The 24476-nt window shown below is 41.8% G+C and overlaps 1 protein-coding gene across 1 annotated transcript in view; it reads right to left on the bottom strand.

Annotated features, from left to right (window-relative positions):
* MTMR7 (myotubularin related protein 7) overlaps window positions 1–24476 on the bottom strand; it is an 80671-nt gene that overhangs the window by 40586 nt on the left and 15609 nt on the right. The window contains exons 2-6 of the mRNA XM_077279685.1: window positions 12920–13042; window positions 10645–10807; window positions 3177–3334; window positions 828–956; window positions 264–398 (exon numbers count right to left, since the gene is read on the bottom strand). Coding sequence (XP_077135800.1) covers window positions 264–398; window positions 828–956; window positions 3177–3334; window positions 10645–10807; window positions 12920–13042 — 708 coding nt within the window. The remainder of the gene's footprint in view (window positions 1–263; window positions 399–827; window positions 957–3176; window positions 3335–10644; window positions 10808–12919; window positions 13043–24476) is intronic.

The raw sequence follows: 24476 nt of genomic DNA, 5'->3' as shown, positions 1-24476 counted from the left end.
CTAGTTGTGCTGAAGGCTTAAAAAAGTTTGCACATTTAACCAATAAGCCAAATTTGCAATGTGGGTGAATAATTTTGAAGGGAACTGTAATTGTAAATTTGTCGATATTTGCACATGCAGTTTTCATAATCAATGCTCAGTATACACCGCTTAACATATACGACGCATAAGACAAAGGAAGCAGAGATCCATTTCACACCCAATATGGCTCCATAAGCACAGTATAAGGCTCGCCTCCAGCGGCAATCTAACAGTACACTTACTTTTGGTCGGGTGTCAACAACATAAAGGAAATCGCTTCCTGGATTTGCTTTTTTGATCGCCTGTAACATCTGCTCATCCTCGAGGCAGCGAGCACTGAAGCCGGAGAGAGGCTGACTACTTCTACAAATGGAGGCCTAGCAAAAAAAAAAAAAGAGTCTGATTTCAGAAACTAAAAACTGCAATCTGCATCACATCACACGGACATTTTAGTGTAAGGCATCCGATCATCTAGGCTTCTTATATCATTAACTGGTCCGGGAAACCATTCATTGGGTCACAGGATGATTAGGGCTCTGTTCACATATACACCATTTTTTATTTTTTAAGGCTATGCTATTTTCTGCAGAGGGCACCAATAGAAAAAAGTTTATTTTATGGTATATATGGCAGATCAAGGTGACATATTCCTCTGCATGCATCCCCGCATGTGTTGTGGCTGCGAGTCATGCAGCGGCGGGGATTAGAACATAATAGTCGAGCACGCTGAAGCCACAGGAGCATGCTCTGATAACGCCTTATCCCAGCACATTCGCTCATCACTGACTGTCATATCTAATACTTACATTGTTATCTTGGCAATAATAGGACAGAGTGGGAAATCGACCTCGGCTCCTGAATTTGGAGCTCCCAACGATGATCGGCACACTGGCAGGTTTAGGTACGTACAGGTCAGTGGGATATGTATCACATACCTGAAAGACACTTCTATTAGTCTTCTAGTACTAGATGAACAGCATATATTATATGTAAAGCAGTAAGGAGAATTACATTAATTAATTCATAACTGTGATTACACTTTGGTGTCATCCCCATTATGGTGAGGGGCCAATTTTACATTGATTTTACATAAATGTACAGTTATTATAAATAATACACCTGGCCCAGTAATATTATCAGCTGTACGTATGCATCCTGGGCACACCAGAATCCCATCTGTATCATATCCTAAATAACGGCAATACATCCATGCACATGCGTGGTTTCTCCGGTCCGGACATTTTATTCATATCTACAGCAAATGACTATGAAAGCAAAGATCCGTAGGAAAACTTTGGTGCGGATGTAGGAGCTGCTTCTCATTGGTCCTGTACAGTTCATAAAAATAGAAGATGGCGCCGGAGCTGGAAGATATCACCATTTACTAGTATTAAAATTTCCCACCTGAACATATCCGGGCGCTCTCCTCCGTTACATGCTCACATTTCTCCCTCCCGTATAATATCTCACATAGGGATTAACAATGTGGTTACACCACGGAGACTTAACGGAAGGTGTCATCAAAATATGATTTAGTCAATTTTTTGTGCTAGATGTATTGTTATTTTTGGGGGCATATCATTATCTGTATTTAAAAAACAAAATTAGACTCATACTTTCTGTCCTTTCAGTAAGAGTTTTCAGCAGGCTCCTTATCAGCAGAGGCATGATTGCAATAACAGGAAACGCCTTCATACAACAGATCCACCAATCACAATTGGCGATGTCACAGCTGACCCTTTACCACTCACCTTCCCAATGACCTTTGCACATGCTTTACTCTGATATGGATAAAAAAAACATTTAACTTAAAAACGATAGGTCATTTTTTGATGACACCATTGCCTTTAGGAATGAGGGAGGGGGAAACACTGTGCATGTCCCTTCATTGGCACTTGTGAAGCCCTGAAAGATAGAGGTGAGTGATCAAACAGAGTAAAACACTCAGACTACACTTGTACGGGGACATATAAGAGAGGAGACCTCCAACAATTGCTGAGGTGGAAGATTTTAATCTTAGAATATGGTGAAAGTTTGGAGCTCTGGGAATATCTTCCACGTTTAAGCTCCAAATTACTATCCACAATGGTAACTCATAAGAATTCTTTGTGTGTTTAGTTAACGTCTGAGCCATTGTTGTCGTCTACCGTTTCCAGCGCTGCTCCGCTCCCCACCTGCATAATGTGACCATCAGCTCCCACAGCGTCTTCAGTGTGGACCAGACGTCACTTTCTCAAGTCTATGAGACTCAGCATGAAGGATCGAATGTTCTCTGTGTAAGGCAGCATGTCAGAGCTGTGGTCACACGAAGCAGGAGAGGATCGCAGCAGCGCTATGAACGGCAGAAGACAGCAATAGGTGTTTTATACGCACACAATACTGATGCCCGACTGCGGATTTGAATGAACATTCGTCGGCCCGTCATCGTCCAAAACAAATGATCACTTGCTTAAATTAAACAGCTGACAATAGTTCGTTATGGTCGAACTCATCTCGTATATTATGGTCAAGTCCCAGCAGCTGAATGATTCGCAAAGCCTCAATAACTGGGGACAGTCAGCTATTTTGGAAGCTATCAGCAATTTTCATTTTATTTTCCCCAGTCATACATTTATGATTTCTCTATCTATCTATCACAAGGGGAAGCCGTCATTAGATTGGAAAAAGGGATTTCAACATGACAGCCGAAATAAACCCTGGGGACTAAAAGTCATGTGCTCAGAGATCATCAGATGGAAGACATAAAGCGTCAGTGCAGACTACAGATAACAGTGCTTCCTCTTATTTGAACAGGCCAATATTCCCAGTTACCAACAATTATGGGAGAATTAGGTGAAATCACATATCTGTGACTCATCTGCTGTGGATTCCGCAGTGGAACAATCTGCAGCAAGCTGCGGGTCTCACTGAGATGTACCACAGGTTTTCATTATTTGCCGTAGAAATCTGCATACTGTATATATGAAATCCACAATGGCAATCAATTTGTGCTGCAGATTTTCTCCCATTTTTTTTTTCCAGGAAATTGGGAAGGAAAAATTTACTGGTCAGGCCATTGATGTGGGTCCTCGACATTTATTTTTCTTACTACTGGGAAAAGATCCCTTTATTCAGAAATATCTGATTTGATCCACTAATTGATTGCTCTTACTTACACGATAGTCACGATTTACATCACTGAGCTGCCACTGGCTTTTTGGTACGCCCATTCGGATATACTCCTCTTTCAAGTTGATTAGCTTCCATCCTTCCTCCCGCTCAGCCTTGTCCAGTTTTGGATTAAACGAAAAGCAATACAGCTCTTCATACTTGACTAAGAAAAAAAACAGGACATGTAGTAATACAAAGAGTACAATAAAGTAAAAAGGGTTAGAGTCAATATACTGGAGGGGTTGGCCACTTTCACAAATGTGCTAGGGACATGGTTTTGGCCAATTACTAATACACTATATGGACACAAGGATTTGGATACAGCTATTCATGATTGAAATCCATTTTTTATCTTTCAGTCCGATTCCCACAGGTGTATAAAACCTAGCACTAAGCCATATAGTCTGCCGTTACTAACATTTGTGATAGAATGGGTGGTTCTGGAGAGCTCAGTGATACCAGCGTGGTTCTGCAATAGGAGACATTGGTGGAACAAGACAGTTTATGATATTTCTTCCCTTCTAAATTTTCCACCATCACCTGAGAGTGATATCAATGAAAAGTGGAAGGAACCAGAGCAACAATGTGGAGACCATATACTACAAGTAGTCCTTTAGTGACTATATATGGTTAAATAGATAGTGGGCAGCACTTACTTAAAGTACTGTCACATTAAGTGACGCTGCAGCGATATAGACAACGATGCCGATCGCTGCAGCGTCGCTGTTTCGTCGTTGTGTGGTCGCTGGAGAGCTGTCACACAGACAGCTCTCCAGCGACCAACGATGCCGAAGTCCCCGGGTAACCAGGGTAAACATCGGACTACTAAGCGCAGGGCCGCGCTTAGTAACCCGATGTTTACCCTGGTTACCAGTGTAAATGTAAAAAAAAAAAAAACACTACATACTTACATTCCGGTGTCTATCGCGTCCCCCGGCGTCCGCTCCTCTGCACTGTGTCAGCGCCGGCCCTAAACCTAAAGCAGAGCGGTGACGTCGCCGCTGTGCTCTGCTTTACGGCCGGCCGGCGCTGACACAGTGCAGAGGAGCGGACGCCGGGGGACGCGATAGACACCGGAATGTAAGTATGTAGTGTTTGTTTTTTTTTACATTTACACTGGTAACCAGGGTAAATATGGGGTTACTAAGCGCGGCCCTGCGCTTAGTAACCCGATGTTTACCCTGGTTACTAGTGAAGACATCACTGAATCGGCGTCACACACGCCGACTCAGCAATGTCAGCGGGTGAGCCAGCGACGAAATAAGGTGCTGGCCTTCTAGCTCCGACCAACGATGTCACAGCAGGATCCTGATCGCTGCTGCGTGCCAAACACAACGAGATCGCTAGCCAGGACGCTGCAACGTCACGGATCGCTATCGTTGTTAAGTTGTTCAGTGTGAAGGTACCTTTAATACAAACGTATACACAAGGATTTGTTCACCTAGCTGGTATTTAAGGAACAAAAATTGAAGCAACTAATAACTCAGTATTAAAACAAAGTTATATTGATTTATAGATAAAAAAAACATTTTAAAATTTCTGGAATAAAGTACTGGAAAATGGAGGCATAATTGAAGTCCACAATAAATAAATTAATAAATGGCATAAATAAATAACAATGAGTTATATAATGACTTCCAAGGTTTTCTTTAAGTAAATAAATCTAGAGCAAATAATAACTGAGCATCAGCACTTTTCTAGGTAAAAATCAACCAAGAATTGGTTTAAAGTGCATCATGTCAAAAGGTGATATTATATAAATGTATCCTGACATAAACATGCCAAAATAAATAGATAAATAATTCAAGGTTAAACAATTCCATAAGGTGATCAATAGAAGGTGCTATTAATTAACAATTCTAAGGTGTCTTATGCATAGAAAAGGAAATCACTTGTCAGACATTCATAGTTGAAAGCCTAGGATCCTCTAGCTGCAAGGCTGTAAGTAAAGGACATCTCTATTCATGTTACATACATTTTTCTGTCCATATAACAGCCTGAACTGACAGGGGTGAATAAGCTTTGTGCCAGATATCACAGTAAGGCCGGTTTCACACGTTAGAGTCTCTGATACCTGTAGTGACAGTTTTCTCACGTACCGGAGACACTGACACACGTAGACCCATTCAAATGAATGGGCCTATGCACATGTCAGCGTGTTTTCACGGACCGTGTGTCCGTGTGGAAAACACGGAGACATGTCCGTTTTTACCCGGACACACGGGCCGCAAAACATGCCACACCCGTGCACACGGAGAACAGTGCACACTGTCTTCTGTGCACGGACGGCCGCTGAGGAAGAAGCGCTACTGTAAGCGCTGTTCCCCTGCGTGTGGTGCTGAAGCCGGCTCTCATCCCTTCTCCCATGTTCGCGAGCAGGGGACAATGAATGAAAGAAAAACCCAACATGGGGTCCTCTCTATGTTTTAAAACCAACCCGGCAAAACTCACAGGTGTGGGCTGCTATTCTCAGGCTGGTAGAGGGCCATGGATATGGCCCTCACCAGCCAAAAAACAGCAGCCCACAGCTGCCCAGAAAATTCAATCCAATTCTGGAGCTTTGCCCGGTTCTTTCCACTTGCCCTGTAGCAGTGGCAGGAGGGGGAATGAGGGGTTAATGTTACCTTCCTATTGTAAGCTGACATTAAGCTGGCTTTGTAATGGAGAGGTGTCAATAAGACACCTCTCCATTACTAATCCGATAGTTGTTAAAGGATTAATAAAACACCACACAGTAAGAATAAAGTATTTTAATGAAATCATACAATACAAAGTTTCCCATCTTTATTATTCAGCCAATCCAAGCGAAGCCCTCGATCTCCTGTAAAAAAAAAAAGTAAAAATAACAAACAACAATATACCCATACCTGTCCGGCGTACAGTCAGTCCCACTACGTAATCCATATCTGGGGAATATATAGTTTACAACCGGGAGCGGTGCTAATGTGACTGCCCCCAGCTGTAAACTACTGCGGAATGAATGAGACGCTGCGGGCACAGGCTCAGTAACTAGCGGTGACGTCACTGAGTCTGTGCTCGCTTGCCGGCATGAACTCCTGTGACCCCAGGACTGTGGGAAAATGCAAGTTAAGAGGTCAATGCAATTCAAACTGTCACAGTGACCTCATCACTTGCATTCTCCCACGGTACTGATGCGGCACACGGTTGCCACACATGTACTGCACAAAGTACACACACGGATGCTGATATCTCCGGTACAGGTTTTTCCGGTACCAGAAATATCAGGATGTGTGAAACCGGCCTAACACAGCATGTATATAAATTTGGAGGTCAGTAAGTTACCTCTACGCCGCTGCCGTGTGTGGAAAAGGTGCTTACGGATTCCAGCCTTCTGGCTCCAGCATGCATTTTTCCTTTAACCCTTATGAAAATGCAAAATTTGGGGCCAAAATAACATTTTTGTGGGGAAAATTTGATTTTTTTTTATTTTCACGGTTCAACATTATAAACTTCTGTGAAGCACCTGGGGGTTCAAGGTGCTCACCACGTATCTAAATACATTCATTGAGGGTTCTAGTGTTCACAATTGTGTCACTTGTGCCAGGACAGGTTCTGAAACTTGCGTAGAAGTGTGCTCCGCACGGTGACTCTTACATCCAGGTAATCCATTGCCCTTCTTTTGCCCATAGGTTGGCTTAATATTTTACTGCTGGTTGTCAATAGGGGCTGTATCCTCCTCCTATTCATTATACTCCATGCAAGGAGTTTACAGCACTCTTTGCCAGTCAGTTTATTACTTATTGTCCATTGCAATTATAGAAACATACAATTCTGGATTCACTAGGCACCAGCACTTTACTGTGTGGCATATTTCTGGTCACTCTTGATTAGTATATATTTTTTTCACATATTGCTATTTTTACACATGATTTTCATTTGTTATTATATATATATATATATATATATATATATATATATATATATATATATATATATATATATATATATATATTTAGATTTAAAAAAAACATTTATTTATATATTATTTCTTTTTTCAATTTTTCATTTCATTATTTTTTGTTATATTGCAATGGTACGATTAATATTTTAATGATAAAACCTTGCGTATTGATTTTCAATATTGCTCTCTTTTTGATTTTTTTTTATCATCTTATGCATACTATTTTATATTTTTGCCAACACAATATTGAGAATTTATTTACCACTTTGTATATATTTGATCATCTACTCACTCTTTAGTGCAATTATGTAGGCACCTCTTTTTTTAGTGCTACATTTTACCCTCACTAATAAAGGTATTTTAAACCTAAATTGTATTTGTTCTATTGTTTTATGACCTTTGTTCAGTGTTTTGTATTTTTAGTTTTATCTTTCGTCTCTATGCAGTATATCACATAGAAACATTTACCAGACAGCTGGAAAATAACAATAGTATGTGTTAAGAAAAGTTCAGAAGACGGGGAACATCTCTTGATTTGTATGAGGCTGGGGAATTAATTCACATTTGTACTTCTCTTTTGGGAAATTTATGAGGAAAAAATAGCTAACCCGATTCTCCAATTGTATTCTTTAAGAGCAGCTACTTGACAAAAGGTCGATACCAGCCAAATCATGGAAGATTTGAGGACATGGCTCCATTTACTATTCAGATGCTGTAATTTCCCCCTCACAGTCCCAGAGAAGACAGTCTCACCAGATTTGGCACTTAATCTGGCAAAGTGAGGCCACATTCACACTATCAGTATTTGGTCATTTTTTTACCTCAGTATTTGTAAGCCAAAGCCAGGAGTGGGTGATAAATACAGAAGTGGTGACATGTTTCTATTATACTTTCCCTCTGATTGTTCCACTCCTGGTTTTGGCTTATAAACACTGAGGTAAAATACTGACCAAATACTGAATGTGTGAACATGTCCAATAATGAGACAAATCACCCGATTTCTTAGTATATGAAATATTTTTTTTAGAAATACACATTATTGTCACTTTTTTGTTTTTCTCAGAAGCGATAGATCCTCAGTAATAGGGTTCTCCAGGAAATAAAGAAAAGTAATTATTAGGAGTTTTATAATGTGCACACAGTGACTTTTGAGGCTGTCTTTTTTAACTGGCCGACATTTTTTAATTCCATTCAACAATAGCAGTTTTTCATGCAAAAGCTGTGACAAAATGCTGAAAAGGATATCGAGATGTCTTCCAGGCATCTTTTGGGGGTTGTACTGTAAAGTCTAGAGCGTCTTCCAAGCAGAAAATATCTGAAGAATGGTATGTTCACTTCTTTTATTTAAATATCGCTTTTGAAAACCTTAAAGAGATTATCCATGATTTCTTTTTACAATGTGCCTAAAAAATAACAGGCAGGTAGCTGCTAACAGAGGCAACTGTTATGCTTTAAACATGCCACTATCACACCCACACCCATCCTCAAAAAAACTCCCTTGACCCATCCCCTGTATCTAGCTATAGCTTCTCCCCTATGCCTCAAAACTACAGGAACAGAATATCCATCTTGAACTCCCACCTCTCCTCCAGCTCTTTCTTTGACCAGTTACAATCTGGTTTCCGACCACATCATTCAACCAAAACTGCCCTAACTAAAGTCAGCAATGATCTACTGACCGCCAAAGCCAAGCGACACTACTTTGTCCTCCTCCTGCTTGACATGTCCTCTGCCTTCGACACTGTGGGTCATTCCCTTTTATTATAGTCTCATCACAGACTTCACCCTATCTTGGATCTCTTCATACCTCGTAGACCAAACATTCAGTATCTCCCCCTCACCAACCATCTCCTCATCTCGCTACCTATCTGATGGTGTCCCCCGAGGTTCAGTTCTAGGACCCTTGCTCTTCTCCATCTTCACCTTCGGCCTTTAGCAGCTCATAGAGTCTCATGGCTTTCAGTATCATCTCTATGCTGATGACACACAGCTCTACCTTTCTGGACCCAATATCGCCTCCTTACTAACAAGAATCCCACAATGTATGTCCGCTATTTCATCTTTCTTCTCTGCTCGATTTCTAAAACTTAACATGGGCAAAACAGAATTCATCATTCTTCCCCATCTCAATCAACCTCCACTACAGACCTATCCATCAAAGTTAATGGCTGCTCTCTCTTCCCAGAATCACAATCTCGCTGCTTCAGGGTAACCCTTGAATCGGCTTTCTCCTTCAAACCACATATCCAAGCTCTTTCCACCACCTGCCGACTTCAACTCAAAAATATTTCCAGGATCAGTACACTTCTTAAACAAGAATCCACAAAAACACTAGTGCATGCTCTCATCTCCCGCCTTGACTACTGCAAATTCCTAGTCTATGACCTCCGTTCTAATACTCTTGCACCCCTCTAATCTATCCTAAACTCGGCTGCCAGACTAATCCACCCATCCCCCCACCATTTCCCAGCTTCTCCTCTATGGCAATGCCTTCACTGGTTTCATCATTGCCCAGAGACTCCAGTTCAAAACCCTAACCATGGAGTATAAAGCCATCTGCAACCTGTCTGCAACCTAGTCTACCGATTACCTGCACACAACCGCCCGTTTCTCACACAATCTGCTTCTCTACTCCCCTCTTATCTGGTCTTCCCACAATTGCATACAAGGTTTCTCCCAACCATCCCAAACTCTCTAACCCAAAATACCAAACTCTTGCCTACTGTGGAAACCTTTAAAAGGAACCTGAAGACCTACCTCTTCAGACAAGCCTAAAACCTATAGTAGCCCTCTTTCCACCACACTGCTGCATGACCAGCTCTACACTCACCTATTGTATCCTCACCCATCCCTTGTAGACTGTGAGCTCTCGCGGGCAGGGTCCTCACTCCTTCAGTACCAGTCGGCGACTTGTACTGTTCATGATTATTGTGCTTCTTTTTTATTATGCATACCCCTTTTCACACATAAAGCACAATGGAATAATTGGCGAAATAAACATAAATAATATTAAACCTGGAAGCGGCACAGAGCGGTCATAGACTGCTCCTGCCGGTGATTCAGCTGCTCCACATCGACAGAACAGCTCTTCTTCCGGGCTGCTGATGTGACGTCAGTGAAAGGTGCTTAATCGCTGGCAGGAGTGGTCAGTGACAACTCTATGCAGGCAGAGACTGGCATCAGGCACAACAGGCAGGTAGTCAGCAACTACCTGCCTGTTTATACTTAGGCATATTTTAAGAAAAAAAATCCTACATAACTCCTTTAAGTGGTTAAAATACATTCAGAAGCCTGAGCTATTTTTACATAGAAATACTGTTCATATGTTCATTCTTTTCCCCATTTTCTGGGCACATTTTCAGGAGATTTTCAAAAGGGGAACTGCTCTAAATCTGCCTGAAAAAACATTGTGTGAACACACCTTAAATAATATAGCTAAGAGATTATATAATATATGAGACAAAGGGAATGTGTTAGTTAATTCATCATATAAATATATTAATATCTCGCAAAAGTTATGCCATTCTCCGGTAATCCTGTTCATATAATACCTGGTCGCGAGAGTCTGGCTAGAGATATGTAGATATCGTGGCAGTCTCTTTCCTGAGGGATGATGAGCTGTATAATCTGGAAGTTCTTACAGCGCAGAAGTAATGGACACCCTGAAGCCGTCGTTGCTTGTTTTTCAATCCCAGAGATCAGACTGTGAAGAATCTATAAATATAAAAGAAATCACAGAAAACCTGATACATCACTGACAACGTGTTAAGTTTACCGCTGACAGATCATGCAGCAGCGACAGAAGATGCAGAAGGTAGAGGTGAGCGTCCAATTACCGTAAACGCCAATAATAGGAAAGTGCAAATAGTCTTGAAGTGTAAGAACATAATGGCAGAGATTCATTAGAGTACGTCCATATATAACACAGAAAAAAAAAATTGCTCGATTTTGTGAGTCTGTTGCGATATCCACAGGATTGACGGCAGAATTAGCTTGTGATTTGCAGTTAATTTCAGGTTACGAAATAAAATCTGCAGTGAAAATCCTTACTGTCAAGCCACAGGCAAGCTTAGCTTCCCACAAGTCAAATAAGTACATGCACCGATCAAGAAAAGTCAAATCTCATCCATTTTGCTGCGACTGTAATAAGATGCGGATTTTCCACATCAGAAAATCCACAACTTACCCACTCTCTGTGAACATACCCTTGCCAAGATAATGGCGTCAAGGTCCATTTACACTGCATAATTATCCTTGGGATTCCTAAGAACGCACGTTTCATGATAATCACGCAGTGTAAACAGGCTGACGATCATCCGACGACTGAGCAAAACACTTGTTTGTTGGGTGAAATGATCTTTTGTGCTGCACAAAAGATCACCGTTCTCGGCAGCACGTCAGCCTATTACAGATCGTCCAGTGCTCTACTGAAGCAGGGTTGGACTGTGTGAACACGTTATTAAACGGCCGCCAATCGGAAAGTATGTTGCCGGTCATTTAACATTGCGAGCCTTTACACTTGCACAGAGACTCACATTTATCAAAGATTATCTAGAGAACTCACTTCGTCTCCGCCACTCCATATTTATCCATATTGCCAAAATCTAAATAGGGTATCCAAATTGCGACTTTTTTTGCAATTTAAAAATGGTTGGAAGCGTAAGTGCATATATTCAGGAGGTAAGCACCCGACCGTGACCACAATCAGGATGGATTCATAGCCTTCCGTCCACCATAAGGTCCCTTTGTAACGAAAAATATATATATACTGCATGGTATACGTCTCTTTGCAGTAGTCGTGATAGGCCAGATAGGGGCCTAAAGAATACAGTGAAAATCACTGATGAAACACTGATGGTAAAACAAGACACACGGACCAAACACTAGTGATGAGCGAATATACTTGTTACTCGAGATTTCTCGAGCATGCTCGGGGGTCCTCCGAGTATTTTTTAGCACTCGGAGATTTAGTTTTTCTTGCCGCAGCTGAATGATTTACATCTGTTAGCCAGAATAAGTATATGTGGGGATTCCCTAGCAACCAGGCAACCCCCACATGTACTTATGCTGGCTAACAGATGTAAATCATTCAGCTGCCACAAGAAAAACTAAATCTCCGAGCACTAAAAAATACTCTGAGGACCCCCGAGCGTGCTCGAGAAATCTCGAGTAACGAGTATATTCGCTCATCACTACCAAACACTAATGAAACTCAGGTACCAAAGACTGAAGACCATTTCTTATCATCTGAATCAGGGCTTACATGTATTTATTCCACGCCTTTTTTTAAGACAACTGTGATCTGTCTAGAATATGCAACTGTTTTGAGAAATTTATACAGAAATTACATTTATAAATATAGTGGATTTTTATGCCAAGAAGTTCACCACAGCGACCTTTCTCATTATTTTGAATTGTTGGCTTAGGTACTAAAATGGTGTAGTAATAGGTGTAAACCACTGATAAGTTTGACTTAGGCTTTTACGTGAATTAAATGTTTTAATTTTTAAACATTTGGTGCAAATACAATAATAAATGTCCCCTAAGGGGTGCAATTCTCAACACCCATCCAATTCTGGAACTAAATTATCGATAAGATAGGCCATCAATATCGCCATAGGGGTCTGACCCACAGCAAACCCACCAATCACCTGAACGAAGGAGCGATAATGCTCTATCAAGCGCCACAACTCCTCCATTGTTTAGCAGGCACTGCTCCATACACTATCGCACGTTACAAATATGGGAAGAAATTAATTAATGAAAGGTAACAAAATGTCCATATATTTTATATATCTCCAAAATACTAAATAAATGTGAACTAACCCAAGTTTCCTTGCGAGTTTCTGAGATATTTTCCACAAAGATGACATGCGTTGCTGTGAGATACAAGGTTCCCAACACTGGCTTTCTAGAGGATATCCGGTCAAGCAGGCGGACATTTTCAACCTTAAGGAGTTAAAAAGAAACAAGAACACAGATTAGTTCATATTGTACGAAATGCCCCCCATTTTCTATGTAAAATAATACACCATGCTTTTTTGTGAACTGCAGTTCTAAAAAGTCTGTAAGAGCTTGCTCACACGGCTATATTTCCGAGTCCTAGTATGTGAAAAAAATGGACAGCACTTGGACTAATGTTACTCAATGGGGCAGTGCAGATGAGCATGGGAAACAAATCTCAGCATGGAATAGTTTTCTTCGTAAATTGGATGAGACTCGCCCATTCAAATCTATGGGTGTGCAAAAAAAACCAAACATCAGAGCCACAGGTTTTTACCGATACATTGCAATTCTGTAACACAGGAAACTGTAAATAGTTAATATCTACTGCTGTAAAAAGAAAAAGAAAAAAATAAGGATTACAAATGGACAACACACAGATTACAAAATAGTCCCACTTTCTGGATGAAAATCGGAACAATTTTTTTATATTGTTGCATGAACCTACCCTAAAAGTGATGAAATGTGACATTTCTTTGGGGATATTTGTAACTATTTTTGTCATTCTCCGACAAGAAAAATGGCCAAACGCAGTTAAGACTTGATCTATAATCAAAAATGTAGTGAAGGTGAAAAGTAAAGGTATGTGCACACATTGCGGATTGGCCGCTGCGGATTCGCAGCAGTTTTCCATCAGGTTTACAGTACCATGTAAACCTATGGAAAATCAAATCTGCTGTGCACATGCTGCGGAAAATACAGCGTGGAAACGCTGCATTGTATTTTCCACAGCATGTCAAATTCTTTGTGCGGATTCCGCAGCGTTTTACACCTGCTCAATAATAGGAATCTGCAGGTGTAAAACCGCAGGTGAAATCCGCACAAAAAACGCACGCAATCCGAGGATTTTTCAAAAACTTAGGCTATGTGCACATGTTGCAGATTTGTATGCGGATCCGCAGCGTTTTTGGAAGCGCGGAACTGCATCAAATCCGCAGTGTAGTGCACAACCAATGTTAGTCAATAGGAAATCCAGAATTCGTGTGCACATGCTGTGGAAAAATCAGCGCGGATTCGCAGCGTTTTATTTTCTGCATGTCAATTCTTTTTGCGGATCTGCAGCGTTTCTTCAACCATTGACTTACATTGAGTCAGTCAAATCCGCAGCAAAACCGTAGGTGTAAAAAGATTTGCGTTTTTGCTGTGGAGTTGTGTGCGAAAAATGCTGCAGATAGGGAGGAGGAAGAGTGTGTGTGCGGAGACTGTGTGTGTCTGTTTGTGGGTGTCTGTGTGTATCTGTGTGTGTGTGCGGGTCTGTGAGTAGGCAGGCATCGTCCGATGGGACTACTAGTCCCATCCGGCTATGTCTGCTGTTACATAGAACAGTGACTGAATTAGCCGATGATGGGACAGTAGTAGTCCCATCATCTGGCTACTGTGTTCAACAGTAAAAAAAAACATATACACATGCAGTACATACTCACCAAACAGCTAATCCCCTACACCCTCGATCGCATGCAGAAAAATTAAATAATAATCCAACAGTATACTCCCTGTGCCGATGTAATCCATTTAATAACGATTGTCCCACGATGATCTCCCATGTAGAGCTGTCACATCGGGAGATGTGACCGTTCTACAGGGCTCTGGTGATACAGTGACCGGAGGTAATCCTCCCGCAGTGGATCACTCCGCCGCCTAAATGTCACTATCACTTGCAGCACCGCTGCGTGAAAAATTCTCACACAGCTGTAGTGCCGTAAAGTGAGAGCACGAACTCTGGTGACCTACACTGCGGGAGTATTATCTCCGGTCAGTGTGTCATCGGAGGCCCCAGTGACAGCTCTACATGGTAGATCGTCGTGGGACACTCGTTATTAAATGGACTACATCGGAAGAGGGAGTATTTGTGTTGGTTTATTATTTTATTTTTATTACAGGAGATCGAGGGCGTCGAAATAAATTAGCTGGATAATAAAGATGGCAAACTGTTTAGTGTTTTATTTCATTAAAATACTTTATTCTGGCTGTGTCTTTATTTAACATGTAACAACTACAACCCCTGGCAAAAATTATGGAATCACCGGCCTTGGAGGATGTTCATTCAGTTGTTTAATTTTGTAGAAAAAAAGCAGATCACAGACATGGCACAAAACTAAAGTCATTTCAAATGGCAACTTTCTGGCTTTAAGAAACACTGAAAGAAATCAAGAACAAAAAATGTGGTAATCAGTAATGGTTACTTTTTTTAACCAAGCATATGGGAAAAATTATGGAGTCACTCAATTCTGATGAAAAACGTTATGGAATCATGAAAAATAAACAAACAAAAAAATACTCCAACACATCACTAGTATTTTGTTGGATCACCTCTGGCTTTTATAACAGCTTGCAGTCTCTGAGGCCTGGACTTAATGAGTGTCAAACAGTAGTCTTCATCAATCTGGCTCCAACTTTCTCTGATTGCTGTTTCCAGATCAGCTTTGCAGGTTGGAGCCTTGTCATGGACCATTTTCTTCAACTTCCATCAAAGATTTTCAATTGGATTGAGATCTGGACTATTTGCAGACCATGACATTGACCTTATGCATCTTTTTTCAAGGAATGTTTTCAGAGTTTTTGCTCTATGGCAGGATGCATTATCATCTTGAAAAATGATTTCATCATCCCCAAACATCCTTTCAATTGATGGGATAAGAAAAGTGTCCACAATATCAACATAAACTTGTGCATTTATTGAAGATGTAATAACAGCCATCTCCCCAGTGCCTTTACCGGACATGCAGCCCCATATCATCAATGACTGGAAATTTGCATGTTCTCTTCAGGCAGTCATCATTATAAATCTCATTGGAACGGCACCAAACAAAAGTTCCAGCATCATCACCTTGCCCAATGCATGATTCATCACTGAATATGACTTTCATCCAGTCATCCACAGTCCACAATTGGTTTTCCTCAGCCCACTGTAACCTTGTTTTTTTCTGTTTAGCAGTTAATAATGGCTTTTGTTTAGCTTTTCTGTATGTAAATCCCATTTCCTTTAGGTGGTTTCTTACAGTTCGGTCACAGACGTTGACTCCAGTTTCCACCCATTCGTTCATTTGTTTTGTTGTGCATTTCCTGTTTTGGAGACATATTGCTATAAGTTTCCGGTCTTGACGCTTTGAGGTCTTCCTTGATCTACCAGTATGTTTGCCTTTAACAACCTTCCCATGTTGTTTGTATTTGGTCCAGATTTTAGACACAGCTGACTGTGAACAACCAACATCTTTTGCAACATTGCGTGATTATTTACCCTTTTTTAAGAGTTTGATAATCCTTTCCTTTGTTTCAACTGACATCTCTGGTGTTGGAGCCATGATTCATGTCAGTCCACTTGGTGCAACAGCTCTCCAAGGTGTGATCACTCCTTTTTAGATGCAGACTAACGAGCAGATCTAATTTGATGCAGGTGTTGGAATGAAAATTTACAGGGCGATTCCATAATTTTTTCCTCAGAATTGAGTGACTCCATAATTTTTCCCCTATGCTTGGTTATATAAAATAACCATTACCGACTACCACATTTTTTGTTCTTGATTTCTTTTAGTGTTTCTTAAAGCCAGAAAGTTGCCATTTGAAATTACTTTAGTTTTATGCCATGTCTGTGATCTGCTTTTTTTCAACAAAATTAAACAACTGAATGAACATCCTCCAAGGCCGGTGTTTACATAATGTTTGACAGGGGATGTATAGGATTAGTAATGGAGGGGGAAGAGAGAGGCTTAGTGCCGGAATTGTAGCATCTTAGAGATACGCCATTTCTGGGGTGGCTGAGAGCTGGTGTTTGTAGCCGGGGGGGCAATATCCATGGTCCCTTCCTAGGCTATTAATATCAGCACGCAGCTGTCTGCGTAGCCTTTTCTGGTTATTAATTATAGGGGACCCCACGTCATTTTTTCGGGGGGCTCCCCTATTTTAATAGCCAGTAAAGGCAAAATATACAGCTGTGAGCTGATATTAATAGCCTGGGAAGCTCCATGGGTATTAACCCCTTCCCAGGCTATAAACATCGGCTGTCACTGGCTTTCCCTCTCTGGTTTTGAAAATTGTGCGGGAGCCCACACCATTTTTTTCCCTTTTTTTAAAATTAAACAAATATTGCGTTTAAGGCCGAGGTCACACTTGCGAGAAACTTGCACGGGTCTCGCACCTCAATACTCGGCAGTGCCGGGTACTGAGGTGCGAGACTCGTGTGAGTTTTTTGCAAGTATGACCCCGGCCTAACGTAGATTTTGAGTGTGTGTGTGTGTCTTTATTTAACTCTTTATGTATCATTTATTATGTTTATTACTAAACATCGGGCTTGGTATTATATATTTATCTATCTATCGATATATCTATAGATAGATAGCTATATCTACAGATAGATAGATAGATAGATATATCTATAGATAGATACAGTGCCTTGCAAAAGTATTCGGCCCCCTGGAACTTTTAAACCCTTTCCCACATATCATGCTTCAAACATAAAGATACCAAATGTAAATTTTTGGTGTAGAATCAACAACAAGTGGAACACAATTGTGAAGTTGAATGAAATTTATTGGTTATTTTAAATTTTTGTGGAAATTCAAAAACTGAAAAGTGGGGCGTGCAATATTATTCAGCCCCTTTAAATTAATACTTTGTTGCGCCACCTTTTGCTGCGATTACAGCTGCAAGTCCCTTGGGGTATGTCTCTATCAGTTTTGAACATCGAGAGACTGAAATTCTTGGCCATTCTTCCATGGCAAACAGCTCGAGCTCAGTGAGGTTTGATGGAGATCGTTTGTGTACAGCAGTTTTCAGCTCTTTCCACAGATTCTCGATTGGATTTAGGTCTGGACTTTGACTTGGCCATTCTAACACCTGGATACGTTTATTTGTGAACCATTCCATTGTAGATTTTGCTTTATGTTTGGGATCATTGTCTTGTTGGAAAATAAATCTCCGTCCCAGTCTCAGGCCTTTTGCAGACTCCAACAGGTTTTCTTCCCATCAATTTTAACCATCTTCCCTGTCCCTGCTGAAGAAAAGCAGGCCCAAACCGTGATGCTGCCACCACGTTTGACAGTGGGGGATGGTGAGTTTGTGGTGATGAGCTGTGTTGCCTTTACGCCAAACATATTGTTTGGCATTGTTGCCAAAAAATTCGATTTTAGTTTCATCTGACCAGAGCACCTTCTTCCACATGTTTGGTGTGTCTCCCAAGTGGCTTGTTGCAAACTTTAAACAACACTTTTTATGGATATCTTTGAGAAATGGTTTTCTTCTTGTCACTCTTCCATAAAGGCCAGATTTGTGCAGCGTACGACTGATTGTTGTCCTATGGACAGACTGTCCCACCTCAGCTGTAGATCTCTGCAGTTCATCCAGAGTGATCATTGGCCTCTTGGCTGCATCTCTGATCAGTCTTCTCCTTGTTTGAGATGAAAGGTTAGAGGGACGGCCGGGTCTTGGTAGATTTGCAGTGGTATGATACTCCTTCCATTTCAATATGATCGCTTGCACAGTGCTCCTTGGGATGTTTAAAGTTTTGGAAATCATTTTGTATCCAAATCCGGCTTTAAACTTCTCCACAACAGTATCACGGACCTGCCTGTTGTGTTCCTTGGTCTTCATGATGCTCTCTGTGCTTTAAACAGAACCGAGACTATCACAGAGTAGGTGCATTTATACGGAGACTTGATTACACACAGGTGGATTATATTTATCATCATTAGGCATTTAGGACAACATTGGATTATTCAGAGATCCACAATGAACTTCTGGAGTGAGTTTGCTGCACTGAAAGTAAAGGGGCTGAATAATATTGCACGCCCCACTTTTCAGTTTTTGAATTTCCACAAAAATTTTAAATAACCAATAAATTTCATTCAACTTCACAATTGTGTTCCACTTGTTGATGATTCTTCACCAAAAATTTACATTTGGTATCTTTATGTTTGAAGCATGATATGTGGGAAAAGGTTGAAAAGTTCCAGGGGGCCGAATACTTTTGCAAGGCACTGTATCTATAGATATCTATCTATATCTATCTATAGATATATCTATCTATAGATATTCACTTATATTTGTTTTGTGTGTGTAAATATTATATTTGAACATGGTATGTGATGATATTATGGTATTCAATGGAGTATGTAAAAGAAGAGGTTGGACAAAGAAATTACATCAAAATTCTTTTTTTTGTTAAATAGTAGATCTTTAATTTAGCTTACAAAAACGCAGACAAATCCGCATGAAAAAAAACCATGAAAATCCGCATCAAAAACGCATCAAATCCGAATGGATTTTCACCTGCGTTTTCTGCCAAGAGAGGAAGAATCCGTGCAGAAAATTCCACAGGCAAATCCGCAACGTGTGCACATAGCCTTAAGAGCTCATTCAGACATCACTGATTTTCTGGTAAGCTAAAAGTGATCTGAGTTTCATCAGTTTTTCATAAGTTTTTCTCGTTTGGAAAAAAACTGATGGAGGTTTCTCCTGCTTCTCCAATCAAATAGTCCTTGAAAATTGGATAGAACACGAATGGCAACTGAGTGCTATCCATGACTCGAATCAAATTGGATTAATCAATCCCCAAAATAGACTCTAATAGATCAGAGTTCTATTTCTATCCGAAAAGAACAGGGACAGAACCTGTACGTGAAAAACTGACGTCTGAGTGACCCCGAAATTGTGAGGTAAATGTACATCTGCTCCATGCTGCACTATTTGCATCACTCATCTCTATAGTATCCTGTTAGATACAAGTATCAGTGGAGGTAATATAGTGGGTACGGAAAGTATTCAGACCCCTTTAAATTTTTCACTCTTTGTTTTATTGCAGCCATATGGTAAATTCAAAAAAGTTCATTCAGAAATTTAGAATTTTTTGCATATTTATTAAAAAAGAAAAACTGAAATATCACATGGTCATAAGTATTCAGACTCTTTTATCAGACACTCATATTTAAGTCACATGCTGTCCATTTCCTTGTGATCCTCCTTGAGATAGTTTTACTCCTTCATTGGAGTCCAGCTGTGTTTCAATAAACTGATAGGACTTGATTTGGAAAGGCACACCCCTGTCTTTATAAGACGTCACAGCTCACAGTGCATGTCAGACCAAATGAGAATCATGAGGTCAAAGGAACTCGCCAAGTAGCTCAGAGACAGAATTGTGGCAAGGTACAGATCTGGCCAAGGTTACAGAAGAATTTCTGCAGTACTCAAGGTTCCTAAGATCACAGTGACCTCCATAATCCTTAAATGGAAGAAGTTTGGAACCACCAGAAGTCTTCCTAGACCTGGCCATCCAGCTAAACTGAGCAATCGTGGGAGAAGAGCCTTAGGGTACTGTCACACAGTGCAATTACGATCGCTACGACGGTACGATTCGTGACGTTCTAGCGATATCGTTACGATATCGCAGTGTCTGACACGCAGCAGCGATCAGGGACCCTGCTGAGAATCGTACGTCGTAGCAGATCGTTTGAAACTTTCTTTCGGCGCTGGATCTCCCGCTGTCATCGCTGGATCGTTGTGTGTGACAGCGATCCAGCGATGCGTTCGCTGGTAACCAGGGTAAACATCGGGTTACTAAGCGCAGGGCCGCGCTTAGTAACCCGATGTTTACCGTGGTTACCAGCGTAAAAGTAAAAAAAAACAAACCGTACATACTCACCATCTGATGTCCGTCAGGTCCCTTGCAGTCTGCTTCCCGCTCTGACTCTGAGCGCCGGCCGGAAAGTGAGAGATCACAGCGGTGACGTCACCGCTGCGCTCTGCTCTCACTGTACGGCTGCACTCAGTCAGAGCGGGAAGCAGACTGCAAGGGACCTGACGGACATCAGATGGTGAGTATGTACGGTTTGTTTTTTTTTACTTTTACGCTGGTAACCACGGTAAACATCGGGTTACTAAGCGCGGCCCTGCGCTTAGTAACCCGATGTTTACCCTTGTTACCAGCGAACCTCGGCATCGCTCCAGCGCCGTGATTGCAAAGTGTGACCGCAGTCTACGACGCTGGAGCGATACTCATACGACGCTGCGACGTCACGGATCGTGCCGTCGTAGCGACGAAAATTGCACGGTGTGACGGTACCCTTAGTAAGAGAGGTAAAGAAGAACCCCAAGATCACTGTTGCTGAGCTCCAGAGATGCAGTAGGGGAATGGGAGAAAGTTCCAAAAAGTCAACTATCACTGCAGCCCTCCACCAGTCAGGCCTTTATTTCAGAGTGGCCCAAGAGAAGCCTCTCCTCAGTGCATATGAAAGCCTGCATAGACTTTGTTAAAAACACATGAAGGACTCCCAGACTATGAGAAATAAGATTCTCTGGTCTGATCAGATGAAGATAGACCTTTTTGTTGATAATTCTAAGCGGTATGTGTTGAAAAAAACAGGCACTGCTCATCACCTTCCCAATACAATCCCAACAGTGAAACATGGTGGTGGCAGCATCATGCTATGGGGGTGTTTTTCAGCTGCAGGGACAGGACGACTTTTTGTCATTGAAGGAAACATGAATGCGGCCAAGTACAGAGATATCCTGGATGAAAACCTCTTCCAGAGTGCTCTGGACCTGAGACTAAGCCGAAGGTTCACCTTCCAACAAGACAATGACCCTAAGCACACAGCTAAAACAACAAAGGAGTGGCTTCAGAACAACTCTGTGACCATTCTTGACTGGCCCAGCCAGAGCCCCGACCTAAACCCAATTGAGCATCTCTGGAGAGACCTGAAAATGGCTGTCTACCAATGTTCACCATCCAACCTGACGGAACTGGAGAGGATCTGCAAGGAAGAATGGCAGACGATCCCCAAATCCAGGTGTGAAAAGCTTGTTGCATCATTCCCAAGAAGACTCATGGCTGTACTAGCTCAAAAGGGTGTTTCTATTCAATACTGAGCAAAGGGTCTGAATACTTATGACCATGTGATACTTCAGTTTTTCTTTTTTTTAATAAATTTGAAAACATTTCTACATTTGGTTTTTTTTCAGTCAAGATGGGGTGCAGAGTGAACATTAATGAGAAAAAAATGAACTTTTTTGAATTTACCAAATGGCTGCAATGAAACAAAGAGTGAAAAATGTAAAGGGGTCTGAATACTTTCCGTGCGCACTGTATGTGCCAGCCTGAATGGCATACGCATGGCCTGCCTAGACTTGATCGGCTGTAGTACAGCAAGAGAATGAGGGGCCCCCCATGTATATCATGGGGGGTACATGGTTACACAGACTCTGTACAGAATAAAATATATTATTTTATTTGATCAATTTTGTGGTATTAACATTAGTGATGAGCGAATATACTCGTTACTCTAGATTTCTCGAGCATGCTCGGGGGTCCTCCGAGTATTTTTTAGTGCTCGGAGATTTAGTTTTCATCGCTGCAGCTGAATGATTTACATCTGTTAGCCAGCATAAGTACATGTGGGGGTTGCCTGGTTGCTAGGGAATCCCCACATGTAATCAAGCTTGCTAACAGATGTAAATCATTCAGATGTGGTGAGGAAAACCATCTCCGAGCACTAAAAAATACTCGGAGGACACCCGAGCGTGCTCGGGAAATCTCAAGTAACGAGTATATTCGCTCATCACTAATTAGCATATGTTTTAGTTAGACGGAATAGGTTAGAAGGTCGTTTGAGCCAGCTGTGCAAGGGCACCAGCAGGTTGGAACTGGTTTGAAGCAGATGTTCTGTGCAGTCTTTTCAAAGGATATGATTGGTCGCCAGCAAAAGAGCGGGAGATTTTCAAACTATTTAAAGCCAGGACTGGGCATCAGCTGGCATTCTCTGACAGAAGAAGATAGAAGACACTCTCCCACCCACCCCCTTTTTCTAAGAAACTGTCGTGATGTGTTTATTAGGCCAGGGTCACACTTGCGAGTGCAATGCGAGAAACTCGCACGAGTCTCTCGCCTCAATGCCCAGCACTCGGGACAGGATCGTTCAGCTACATAGAAATACATGCAGCCACACGCTCCGGTCCCGAGTGCCGGCGGCAGTGCCGGATATTGAGGCGAGAGACTTGTGCGAGTTTCTCGCATTGCACACACAAGTGTGACCCCGGCTGTGAAGAAACCAGATTGTATCTTAATTTCCCAGACAACCATGTTTTTGCAAAACCAAAAGAACTGGCTTTTTATCTGTATATTGGCTTGTGAATTTAAGTGTTTATGTCTGGTGGGTCAAGAAGACAGACTTGCCAACTGATATACTATCTAACATACTGTGTAAGTCTGTAATAGTGACTGTACATTGAGTGTGTTAAGCTTTGTTTATTGATGTGTGCTTATATACTAATAGTGCTACTTAATCCCATCACCATTGTTTACCTTATCTTGATGTTGGACTGAAAGACCCTGGGTAATTCTAAAAATAGCTTACATGCCTTGGGTATAAAAAGACTCAGAGATCACATCCTGGGAGACTGAAGTAACACAGAGCTATCAGCCAGACATTCTGCAAACCACCCAACAGACAAGAGAAAGGACTGCAGCCAATTCATCATGGCAGCATCACGAGGGACACTAATCTATGATTCTATAGGAAACAACCCAGGGGTTTTTCGGCTCCGGTTGGAAGGACACAGATCTGATCCAGTGACCATCTCTGAACCATGGATATGTTTGGAGAAAGCCAGGGTTGGGACCCGCTGGTCGCCTGGTTCCATGGAGATGGTCAGATAAGCCAGGTGGTGACTCTCGTGTCAACAGGCTTTGGACCTTGTATGGACTCTATGGACAGTTCTTGGTCATCTCCCTATGCTTGTCGTTACCCCTTCTCTGTGCGTGCATCCACAGATGGAGTAGCGACCCTGGGAGCTCTGACATCATGTCAACTGGCTTTTGGACCTTGTATGGACTCTATGGACAGTTCTTGGTCATCTCCCTATGCTTGTCGTTACCCCTTCTCTGTGCGTGCATCCACATATGGAGTAGCGACCCTGGGAGCTCTGACATCATGTCAACTTGCTTTGGACCTTGTATGGACTCTATGGACAGTTCTTGGTCATCTCCCTATGCTTGTCGTTACCCCTTCTCTGTGCGTGCATCCACAGATGGAGTAGCGACCCTGGGAGCTCTGACATAACATCTACCATTATCTCAGCGAGTCAGCGGAAGGGTGAGGCCCTGTAATGTGCACCATCTTGGGGTAATTGGTGGGATTGTTCTGTTTGCTATTGTGTGTTGTGGTTCAATAAAGTATTGCCACACTGTTTTACCCTAACCCTGTGTTGTCTGTGTAGTGTATTGCCCACTGGGAGATAGAGAGGGCGTTCAATGGTATGAGCCGTGGTCCATGCAGTCTTGCTAAAGACAGCCGGGCCAGCGAACGAGAGCACCCACTGACCCCGTTTCTCCACAATTGGTGGCAGCAGTGGGACACTACTCAGCCCGACGGAACCGGGGGAGCTGCAGGGG

The sequence above is a fragment of the Ranitomeya variabilis genome, chromosome 1, assembly GCF_051348905.1.
Source record: "Ranitomeya variabilis isolate aRanVar5 chromosome 1, aRanVar5.hap1, whole genome shotgun sequence".
Taxonomy (NCBI): domain Eukaryota; kingdom Metazoa; phylum Chordata; class Amphibia; order Anura; family Dendrobatidae; genus Ranitomeya; species Ranitomeya variabilis.
Note: the sequence above shows the minus strand (reverse complement) of the source record. Positions and strands in the feature narration are given on the sequence as shown.